Source organism: Anabrus simplex, chromosome 5 (assembly GCF_040414725.1).
Source record: "Anabrus simplex isolate iqAnaSimp1 chromosome 5, ASM4041472v1, whole genome shotgun sequence".
In the NCBI taxonomy this organism is placed as follows: domain Eukaryota; kingdom Metazoa; phylum Arthropoda; class Insecta; order Orthoptera; family Tettigoniidae; genus Anabrus; species Anabrus simplex.
In genome coordinates, this window is record NC_090269.1 from 349,908,623 (window position 1) to 349,920,922 (window position 12,300).

At 40.9% G+C, this 12,300-nt stretch overlaps 1 protein-coding gene across 4 annotated transcripts in view; it reads left to right on the top strand.

Moving 5' to 3' along the window:
• The window catches only part of Hr3 (Hormone receptor 3), a 586,730-nt gene that overhangs the window by 343,751 nt on the left and 230,679 nt on the right, over positions 1 to 12,300 (top strand). The window contains exon 1 of one of the 4 annotated variants that reach the window (XM_067147642.2): positions 32 to 166. The exons of 2 other annotated variants lie outside the window; for them this stretch is intronic. In XM_067147642.2, the coding sequence (XP_067003743.2) occupies positions 106 to 166 (61 nt within the window). In that variant the 5' untranslated portion in view covers positions 32 to 105. Of the gene's footprint in view, positions 1 to 31; positions 167 to 12,300 lie in introns of those variants that run through there. One more of the 4 variants, XM_067147645.2, reaches the window with a different exon arrangement.

Sequence of the window (12,300 nt, forward strand, 5' to 3'; positions counted from 1 at the left end):
CGCTCGTAATGCTCGACTAACCAAGGGCAAGGTCAGGGGGGGCCTTGGACGTAGCGTGGAGCAGCAGTCAGCAGAGGCCATGCTCCCGGGACTGTTGTGATGTGAATGTGCGTGCCATCGTGGGCGTCATACTCCTTCGCAGAGAACTTCGGAGCTTTTTATGACAGTACGTAAAATTTAAGTGTTATTTATTTTTTTATTTATCATGATGTGTGAAAAAGTAAAGTCTATGAGTGAGAGAAACGGCTTCCATGGTAGTTCTTAATGATCGCAGAACATTGTGTTCTTGCTAATGAAAAAAAAGTGATTTTTCGGGTATGTTATTAGAAGTTCTTTAAACAGACACTTGTGATTTTGTTATTAAAGTATTATAATAATCACAGGTGAATATAAAATATGACTATACTGAAGTACTGATGTTCGAAGGTATGTGTTTTCATAATATGTATTTCTTTCATTCGGCTCCCGTAATTCTTAGAATGTTCATACTTATTTAGTGGTCAAAATGAATGCATTTTCTTTATAACTGTCTTAGGATAGGCATTGTATTTAGCCAAGTGTTAAGAGCATAGATAATTCCTTCATTTAGCTTCCATGCTCGTAAGGCTTCGATATGTGTATATTAGAACTACTTTCTCGTAGTGGCTATTAAAATATTCAACTTCCTGACTTCAGAGCCTTTCAACTCAAGCATTTCGTTTTTGTGACAAAGGCCTTATCCCTCGTTTCAAATAACTGTTCGGTATCAATACCATGCCACTATTTTGCCAGACACCCGACAATTACATATTCCTTATGTATGGCTTAGTTGGAATTTTTTACTCGGACAGCAAGGGTTATCACTTCGATACCCAATTGTTCTCATAAAGCCGGGCTGAATGGCTCAGACGGTTGAGGCGCTGGCCTTCTGACCCTAGCTTGGCAGGTTTGATCCTGGTTCAGCCCGGTGGTATTTGTAGGTGCTCAAATACGTCAGCCTTGTTTTGGTAGATTTACTGGCACGTAAAATAACTCTTGCGGGACTAAATTCTGGCAACTCGGCATCTCCGAAAACCGTAAAAGTAGTCAGTGAGACGTAAAGCAAATCACATAAATAAATTATTCTCATCTTACAGGCGCTTTTGAAATGTGTTAGACGTCTCTATTAGCGTACGAAGTAAACGTTAAGGTTCAACACCATTGTGCCTTAACTCGATTGCGAAAAGAATACAGCATTGTGAAATATGATGAGCACGAGTCAGCCTTTCTTTACAAAGTAACCAACTGATTTCTTTAACGTGTCAGACATACAAGTCTAGGAGACTACAATACAAGATTTGTCGCATCATTCCCAGTGCCTCTAGAAGATCTAAATCCTGCTAGGTTTCAGACTTGGCACGGAGATTCTATACTGAGAAAAAACGTCATCTATATGGGAAACGGGAAAGAGAAAGAACCCTAGATTTATTAGTGAAATTTATGCAGTTCTACCTCACAATATGTATTTATGAATTTTGCAATTTTAGTAAAATATTCAAAATTGTGGTATATCTATTTATAAATATCTTATGACATGTTTTATAAAATATTCCGAAATATTTTCAAAATTCGCCCAGCAGAGTGGCTCATAGAGTAGAGTGCTGGTTGGTTTTCTGAACTCTTGGGGGGTTCGTTGGTATTTCAAATACCGGTACAGCGCGAGTTGGCCGTACGGTTAGGAGCGTGCAGCTATAAACTTGAATTCGGGAGATTGTAGGTTCAAACTCCACTGTCGGCTGCCCTGAAAATGGTTTACTGTGGTTTCCCCACTTTCACACCAGGCAAATGCTGGGGCTGTACCTTAATTAAAACGTCGGTCACGTCCTTCATAGTCCTAGCCCTTTACTATCCCATCGTCACCATAAGACCTATCTGTGTTGGTGCGACGTAAAGCCAGTTGATAAAAAAACGGTATTTCAAGTTGCTGAAATACGCCAGCCGCGTATCCATAGATTTAATGCCTCCTAAATCTACTGCTGGACAAAATTCCAGCACCTCGGTATCTCCGAAAACCTTAAAAAAGAAATAGTTATTGGAACGTAAAATCACTAACTCATTATTTTTTGAATCTGATAACTGTGAACTCATATTTTTGTAATGTTTTCGAACATTTTTTATTTGTAAGTCATAGAAATCGTAATTAAAGGAAACAACCTGATTATTTAAGGCAATATTTTTCTTTAGTCCCTACAGAATTCTTGCATTAAAACCTTCTGCTTGGGGAGGGGGTGAAAGCTTCCATTCCGTACTCGGGTAGTGTACGGCGGGCCTCCTAGGCGATAACGTCCTCTCAGACCAGGGAGAATTATACCGGTGATGTGATTTGCGGAGAAGGTGGGATGGGTGCGGCTGTGGCCTATAATAGGTACTGTGCAGCATTCGCTTTAGTGGAAGGGAATGGAAAGCCACGGAAAACCATTCCGAGACAGCCGACCGTGGGGACCAGTACCTCGGCCTCCTGAATGTAGAGCTGAGGGCTAGTGAAGTTAGGCGGTGTTAAGCCAAAGGCTACTCTACTCAGTTTCCTTTGCTAGTTCCGTGTTCTTGTCGGTATTCCATCCAGTCGCCTTCCATCAAAGTGAATGATTTAACACAAAGCACTGCTTGGCACACGTCGCCATTTAACAATTGTCTCTTCAACATTAGATTAGCTTCAAAGAATTCTTCACGCCAAAGTCACTAGCTCTATATTCGCGACGGATAGCTTGAGAGCAATCCCTCGCCTTTGTGTTTAAAAGACCTGGAAGGAAAAGCCGTTCGGCGAAGTGGGCGAGCGCTTAAGCATTTAAGATGTAGTCTAACGACCCCGCATTTGGCCTACATTATATAATGCGTAATTTCTAGAATATTGTGTTGTCTAGACTGTCGCCGTTCGTAATGGGATGGATGACCTACATACAGAATGTTGTGTTAAATTCTTCACACTAAGAGGAACTATTCGCTAAGTTAGAGGTAAGACGAATAAATATCGCTATATGTTTAATATTTTAATATCCTTTCAGTTGCTATCTGACAATCCAGAGTTCTTAACGTGGCATGGAATGACATTAGTAGACGAATAAGTTTGAATGGTGTCTTTAAAAGTAAGAAAGATCACAATATGAAGAGAAAGTTTGAATTCAAGAGGACAAACTGGAGCAAATATTCGTTTACAAGAAGGAGAGTTAGGGATTGGAATGACTTACCAAGGGAGGTGTACAATAAATTCCGATTTCTTACAAATCATTTAAGAAAAGGCGAGGAAAACTACAAATAGGGAATCTGCCATCTGGGCGACTGCCCTAAATGCAGATCAGTATTTATTTATTTATTTATTTATTTATTTATTTATTTATTTATTTATTTATTTATTTATTTATTTATTTATTTATTTATTTTGTTGTTTTTAACATTAGAATTGTGTATAAGTTCTTTAACAAACATATACCGAGAGAGTTGGCCGTGCGGTAAGGGGCACGCAGCTGTGAGCTGGCAGACGGGAGATAGTGGATTCTAACCCCACTCTCGACACCCCTGAAGATGGTTTTCCGTGGTTTCCCATGTTCACACCAGGCAAATGCTGGGGCTGTGCCTTAAATAAGGCCAGGACCGCTTCCTTACCACTCCTAGCCCTTTCCTATTCCATCGTCGCCAGAAGACCTATCTGTGACGGTTCGACACAAAGCAAATAATTTTTAAAAAAGTGTATAAATCAAAATACAAAATAGCGACTAGCTGTATGGTTGAATAAGTCCTAAAGCCAAATAAAAAAATAAGAAATAACACTGGAATGTATGAGTCTATAAACGAATATGTATAATTAAACAGGGTTCCTTTACAAACTTACAGAACGCGTTGGAATAATCAAATAAATCTCATTATTTAGTCTAATCCGCGCCTCACAAGTGCACTGACACAGTTATGACTTGATGAATTGTAACGACGAATCTCTCAATAATGGTCGATAGTCACTTTCGAAAATATTCGAACTAATGAATTTCGATTACAATATGCTCTAATTATTCTTCCTCACAAATTAGATTGTTACATTTGTCAAACACTGCTAAGAACGTAGAAGATGTACAGTACATCTTGAGTCTACATCCTCGTTGAACTGGACCAGCCATAGCGGAGATTCTTAGAATGAACATACTTGACCAAATTAGAACACGCATATTTCCGCTCTTGGGCGGCCAGTCGAATGTGCTGTTGCAAGAAACGTCTGTCCCGTGCCGTGCGGTGCTGTGCTCCTTTGATAGTAGCAAGTGATAGCGCGAGACAGGCCCACATCTCGTTATATACTTGCTTGTACACTCCAGCCTGCTGCACTAACTCCCCTCTGAGCTACAGAAAGGGAGAGCTTCTGTGTTTTGTGTTGTTTGTTTGTTTGTTTGTTTGTTTGTTTGTTTGTTTGTTTGTTTGTTTGTTTGTTTGTTTGTTTGTTTGTTTGTTTGTTTGTTTGTTTGTTTGTTTGTTTGTTTGTTTGTTTGTTTGCAGTGCCAACAGCTTTCAGGTAGTTAGTTCCTCTAGAATAGGGTTTCTTAACAATTTTCTTCTCGGCCCCCTTTGAAAATCTGGTAAAACCTGTGGACTACTCCCATTAAAAAAAAAAAAACACATAAACATAAGTTCGCAGTAAATGAGTATACTTTGTTTTATTAAACACTGTTTGGCTCATGCATTAAGTTATATGACGTAAACAAAGCATGGAATATTGGGATAATTTACTAAGAGAGATGTTCAATAAATTTCCAACATCTTCGAAATTATTTAAGAAAAGTTCAGGTAAACAACTGATAGGGAATCTACCACCTGGGTGACAGCCCTAATGCAGATTAGTGTTGATTGATTGATTGATTGATTGATTGATTGATTGATTGATTGATTGATTGATTGATTGATTGATTGATTGATTGATTTAAGATACAAAATTGTAAAATCACTATTGTAGGGGAAAATAAAAACAGAAAACAACATATAATCACGTGCATTAACATGAATATTAAATGGTGAAAGTTAAAGGGAGCTTGCATTGTTATCATACAGATTGTTTTGACAGATGTCCAATATTCATCCTTTACTTATTTCCGTATGGTATTGTTCATGAAGTCTACAGAATTAGATTCAAGAACTGACATGAGTTCACGAGAGCTGGAAGCCATGGTAACAATGAAAATAAATATAACACTAAATATACCTTCCAAGTATAATTCGTAAATAAAAACACACAGGGCCGTTTGAGGGTTAAAGGAACGTATATTTGAATATTTCTTACATCTACCACAACAATAACTAAAGTAATATTGAAACAAATGGAAAAGTAATATTGAACTCCGTCGTCAACGATGACTTCTTCCATTGCAAGCCACAAGAGACGACACATTGTTGAGTGACCAGTAACCTCTATTGTCGGATATAAAAGCGACATTTCCTACAGTTGACTGAATTACAGATGTATTTTCAACTTGTAATGTTTTAAGTTGTTTTACATCGCAACAGACACAAGATAGGTCTTATGGTGATGATGGGGCAGGAAAGGGCTAGGAGTGAGAAGGAAGCGACCGTGGCCTTCACAAAGGTACAACCTCAGCATTTGCCTGGTGTGAAAATGGGAAACCACGGAAAACCATCTTCAGGGCTGCCGACAGTGGGGTTCAAAGCCACTATCTCCCGAATAGTGGATACTGGCCGCTCTTAAGCGGCTGCAGCTATCGAGCTCAGTAAACTGCAATGTTTCATATCCATTCACATTATACATGAAAATATAAGACTTTGCTCAGTGGAGCAGCCCATAATTGTGGAAAGTAAATATATAAATGTCCGCCTGTATGGTGCAGTTGTTAGTGTGATTAACTGCCACGCACAGAGGCCAGGGTTCGACCCCGAAATTTGGAAAGTGGTATGAAGACTCGAATGGGGTCCACCACTGATCTCTATACATGGATCGCTGATGGCAGCTCTCCGCTGCAGGAGAAAGTACGCCAAGTTGAGCGCGCGGTTCGCCATGTTGGCGTACCCAACCTAGAGTTCTCCTTATGGGGAAGCAATGATAATATAGTCAATTTTAAATCGCAATTAATGGCGCATTGGAATAATTAAAAATATAGAGACATGTTCACTCAAAGCATAAGGACATTGGGATCACTGACATGTCATTCCGAAGTCAGAAAATCTCCGGAATAGCAATAAAAATGGGTGTATAATAACGGCCGAAAAAAATTACTACTGCCTGAAAATGACGTGAAACTAGGGGTGTAACAATGAAAGGGTGGGGAAATGTGATCAAAACACCCTCGCCACTTGCAAGCCTATGGCACTGAATAGAGTAAATTAAGGTTATGGTTTTATGACTTCGTTGCAGCTCATAAATTGTTACTCTAAATAACTATTATAGACCTCTTTAATTAAATTCAGCTAGCAAAGCAACATTGGTGGTCATGATCATAAAAATGTAACACCCCTTAAAAGAGCCCCAAATACCACAAACGTTATAATAGGATAGCCTAAAACACCCACCACACTTTCCCTTCTCCCACTACTCCAGTGTCTGAAACCCATAATTATTACTGATGCAATAAGGCCTAGAACTCCTCCATATTTCATTCTCTAAGATTGTTATAAGATCACGTCAATTATTCCAGCTAAACCGTCAGATTAATGATGACAAATAAATAAAAATATGAGTAAATCCTTACTTGCAGTAAATGTTCAGGAAAATTGAAAACAGTTGGCTGTGCATCACTTCTAAGGCATACAGTTTGTCCAGCTCTATCAAAAACAGTCTTCCTCAGAGTGATCCGACCAGAGAACAGCTGTTTTAGAAGGCTCCCAATTCTCCCGCCTTATACTCCTAATCCATGATCTTAGAAGTTCGGGTCTCGAGAAAGGAAACCTACAAAAATTAATTGCCATTTTGCTCCCAGAACATGAGAAATGAGATACAATAAACCTAAAACTCAAAACACTACCCTAGAAAGATTATTATGTACAGTATAAAAGTCACCATCCGTGGTGTAGTGGTTAGTGTGATTAGCTGCCACCCCCGGAGGCCTGGGTTCGATTCCCGGCTCAGCCACGAAATTTGAAAAGTGGTACGAGGGCTGGAATGGGGTCCACTCGGCCTCAGGAGGTCAACTGAGTAGAGATGGGTTCGATTCCCACCTCACCCATCCTGGAAGGGGTTTTCCGTGGTTTCGCACATTTCCAGGCAAATATCGGGATGGTACCTAACTGAAGGCCACGGCAGCTTCCTTACCTCTTCCTTGTCTATCCCTTCCAATGTTCCCATTCCCCCGCAAGGCCCCTGTTCAGCATAGCAGGTGAGGCCACCTGGCCGAGATACTGGTCATCCTCCCCGGTTGTATCCCCCGTCCCAGAGTGTGAGGCCCCAGGACACTGCCCTTGAGGCGGTAGAGGTGGGATCCCTCGCGGAGTTCGAGGAAAAACCGACCCCGGAGGGTAAACAGAAGAAGAAGAAGAAGAAGAAGAAGAAGAAGAAGAAGAAGATGATGATGATAAAACGCACCAATGAAATGATTTCTCCTTCTGCTGATCGGTTCTGTTTGTACATCCATAACCTGAATACTGCGGCATGTTAATAACCCGTACTCTTCATTCAGATTTCACATAAACACATACACATTGAAATTGAATCTTGTAATTTGCAGGCATACTACAAGGCAACGAACCTAAATTCGTAAAGTACACCACTATTTCCTTTGCAATAACACAGCACAAAACACCCGTGGAACTACAATCAAGAGGCCTGGCGTCCCTGAACTAAGCATAAACAGAGCAAGCGCGCTCCTCGTGGTCTACTGCACCGTGCGCTCGCTGCCATCTTACCACGCCAGTCATTTTCTATTCGGCTTACTGCTACCCAAGCTACCAGCCATCCAGGTATAGAGATCAGTGGGGTCCACTCATCATCCGAAAGTCAACTGAGTAGAGGAAGTTCGAATCCCACCTCAGCCATCCTCGAAGTGGTTTTCCGTGGTTTCCCATTTCTTCCCTAGGTAAATGCCGGGATAGTGAATAACTTAAGGCCACGGCCACTTCCTTCCCTCTTCCTTGCCTGTCCCTTCCAATCTTCCCATCCCCCACAAGGTCCCTGTTCAGTATGGCAGGTGAGGCCGCCTAGGCGTGGTACTGGTCCTCCCCTCCAGTTATACCCCGACCAAATGTCTCACACTCTAAGACACTGCCCTTGAAGTGGTCGACATGGGATCCCTCGCTGAGTTCGGGGGAAAACTAACCCTGGAGGGAAAAACGGACTAAATAATAATAATAATAATAATAATAATAATAATAATAATAATAATAATAATAATAATAATAGAAACACTGGGATTTAAAGCTTGTTTACATATAATCCAGACCTTGGCCCAAAGAAATTGATAGGTCCGGTTGTGAGTGCGTGGTGGTGAGTCAAATTTCTAACAGGCCGCCCGCTATCGCCGGAGTTGACCTCAATTCGAGCCCGACACACGCACGTTTCCTCTCCTCGTAGGGATTTCCATTCCGAGCAGAACGCTTCAAACGGTAGCCAAATGGTGACGTCACCACCGTGTCACGACTTTCAGGCTTTGCGCAACTTTGATGGATGACATTGTTGAATCCGTGAGTTTGTATTCTGGCGATGTGGAGACGTCTCTCAAGGATAAATCTTGACGTGATTTCGTGAGATACAGGGCGAGGTAAAATTTGTGTCAGATTTGGTTAAAAATTGCCCTCTTATTTATTTATTTATTTATTCATTCATTCATTTATTTATTTATTTATTTATTTATTTATTTATTTATTTATTTATTTATTTATTTGTTTGTTTGTTTATTTATTTATACATACATCTGTAGTGTAACATGGGCTATCTTCAATTACCTAGACACCGGGCGAGTTGGCCGTGCGCGTAGAGGCGCGCGGCTGTGAGCTTGCATCCGGGAGATAGTAGGTTCGAATCCCACTATCGGCAGCCCTGAAAATGGTTTTCCGTGGTTTCCCATTTTCACACCAGGCAAATGCTGGGGCTGTACCTTAATTAAGGCCACGGCCGCTTCCTTCCAAGTCCTAGGCCTTTCCTATCCCATCGTCGCCATAAGACCTATCTGTGTCGGTGCGACGTAAAGCCCCTAACAAAAAAATACCTAGACAGACTACCTGTATTTTAATACCAAGTTCCGTAAAAATAGAACAGTTGAAACAAAATAAAATGAAAAACTATTACAAGTGTCCGCCTCTGTGGTGTAGTGGTTAGTGTGATTAGCTGCCACCCTCGGATGCCCGCGTTCGGTGCCCGGCTCTGCCACGTAATTTGAAAAGTGGTACGAGGGCTGCAACGGGGTCCTCTCAACCTCGGGAGGTCAACAGGGTAGAGGGGGTTCGATTCCCACCTCAGCCATCCTCGAAGTGGTTTACCGTGGTTTCGTCCTTCTCCTCCAGGCATATACAGGAAGGCCACGGCCGATTCTCTCCCTCCCTTTCCACTGCTACTGTTCTTACCGTCAACATTTCCCTCAAAAACCAACTGAAAAAGTCCTGGGTGTCTTGAGATGTGTCCTATCTTTATACATCTCTTATTCTCGTCGAATTTAGCCAAATCGATCTCCTCTCACCATTCGATTCAGTATCTCTTCATATGTGTGATTCGATCTACCCATCTCACTTTAAACATTCTTCTGTAATAATAATAATAATAATAATAATAATAATAATAATAATAATAATAATAATAATAATCGTATAGCCTCGTGTGAATTAATGTATCTTCAAATGATGACTGATCGATCTCTTTAACGAAGAAAGACTAATCTGACGTCCCCATGTAAGCCATCGCGACGTGTGCACGTATGCAAGGAAATGGTGTACTGACATAAACAATCAACACTGCCCCACCCCAGTACTGGGAAGGGTGGAAGGGAGTTTGTGTCCATCTTTGCTGTCCCTTACTTTGTACCTATTTGTCAACTCCGAATCCATTCCTGGTACCGACGTAGTGTTTACAGTGTATAATGTCCAGTGATTGGAAGAGTACAAGAAAAAGTAATTGGGCTGAATTAAGTTACCCAAGAATTATCTTACTCAATTACAATTAAAAATAACATTAATGTGCTTCAAGATTATTGTTAAATAGACCCCTTGGCTTGTGATCGCAACATTTAGTCATGTCAAACTGTAGGCTGTTTGCTTGCTTCCTTATTTGCTCACTTTATAAAGTTGAAGCCTAATCAAACACAAGCTACTTGAATTATTTCAAACATGCATTGTACACAGACAGATATACCACTGAATGACACGGAATATGCTTGTTGAATTACACTTTCAAGGCAGCGCACCTTAGTGATAATAATGTTGTCACGATGTAAACGAGCCTTCACGTACACACACGTGGAACAGTAAGCAAGCCCCCATCTCTGATAACAAGTGGCTGTGACGAAAGGTAGGCCTTGTAATAGCTTTCATATTCTCATCGCATGGCGGTGCTATCTCACGATAATTTCCCTAACATCGAGATTTAACAAATATATTTCACGAAGGTGAAAGGTTGACAAATGTATGTATGTATGTATGTATGTATGTATGTATGTATGTATGTATGTATGTATGTATGTATGTACTTAACCTAACCCCGTGACACTACACCCCTTAAGAAAAGAAATTTGCTCAGTTCGAACATTTAATTTAATTTCGTGTGGCTGTTTCTAGCCGAGTGCAGCCCTTGTACGACAGACCCTCCGATGAGGGTGGGAGGCATCTGCCATGAGTAGGTAACTGCGTGTTATTGTGGTGGAGGATAGTGTTGTGTGTGATGTGAATTGCAGGGATGTTGGAGACAGCACTAACACCCAGCCCCCGGGCCACTGGAATTAACCAATATATTTAAAATCCCCGGCCCGGCCGGGAATTGAACCTGGGACCCTCTGAACCGAAGGCCAGTACGCTGACCATTCAGCCAACGAGTCGGACAGTTCGAACATTGATATACGGAATTAGAAGGATGTTTTTGAAGACATTCATCTGGAGCGTGGCATTGTTTGGAAGCTAGACATGCGCAACAATTAGTTCAGAAAGGAAGAGAATAGAAGCCTTTGAAATGTGGTGTTACAGGAGAAAGCTGAAGATGAGGTGGATAGATCGAATAACAAATGAAGAGATACTGAATCGAATTGGTGAGAGGAGGTTGATTTGACGAGAAGAAGAGATAGAATGATAGGACACATTATAAGACACCCAGCACTTACTCAGCTGGTTTTTGAGGGAAGTGTATGTGGTAGGAACTGTAGGAGTAGACCAAGGAATGGACATGGCAAGCAGATTAGAGAACATTTAGGATATAGTAGTTACGTAGAAATGAAAAGTTTAGCATAGGGTGGCATGGAGGCTGTATCAAACCAGTCTATGGACTAATGACTCAAGAATAATTAATTCTTCTAGCTCTGCGACTGGGTGTTCGTCTTCGTCCCAGTACACATCTTCAACTACATACTAAACTACCAATAACCACAAAAACACGCAGTAGTGAATAGGCCTACAGCCCTTCGGTTAGAGTTGGCGTCACGGAGGGCATCCGGTCGTAAAACGGGGCCAATTGTACACAAAATATCGATCCCAAGAAATTGGGAAAAATTGCCAGGAAGCAGAAGACACCAGCTCTTTTGCACAGGCGTTCTAAATTTGTAAGTGAATTTCAGTTCGAGATGAAAAGGAATCAGCTGGTGATGACAAAGTCTTGTATCTCACAGGAATTGTAGATGGATACCAGCTAAATACCACAATTGGGTCAGTTTGTGTTACCGGCTACCACTTCCTTTATATGTCTACGACAAGTTTCTGTGATATTTCGTCATCGTTGGAGCTTCCTTTGACTCGACGATACACACAGTGCTGCCGACACTTACGAAAGGATTATTTTTTGACTGTCTATGTACTGTATATTCAAATCGGTCAGAAAAGCTACTTTCTTATTTCGTGGAATTGTATCTAGTTCTCTTAAACACTGAAGATCATTTGCTTTCTGAACGTTAAAGAATTCCTATGGAACAAACTTCCGGGCTCTTCGTCGCCTTCCAAAACCACAAAAGTAGTTAATGGGTTATAAAATTAAAATTATTATTATTTCTTCAAACTTGAATAGTTAAAATTTACTTAAATTAAAGCATTGCCTCGCTTCTTCTTTGTTTGTAAGAACCTAGTTAATCCTTACCATAAAATGCATTCTTCTGCGTCTCTCTGAAAACTAAACATGTGGACAATTTAGGATAGTTGAGCTGCGCTCATCAGTTACTCCTTGCAAGATTTCCTGCACTC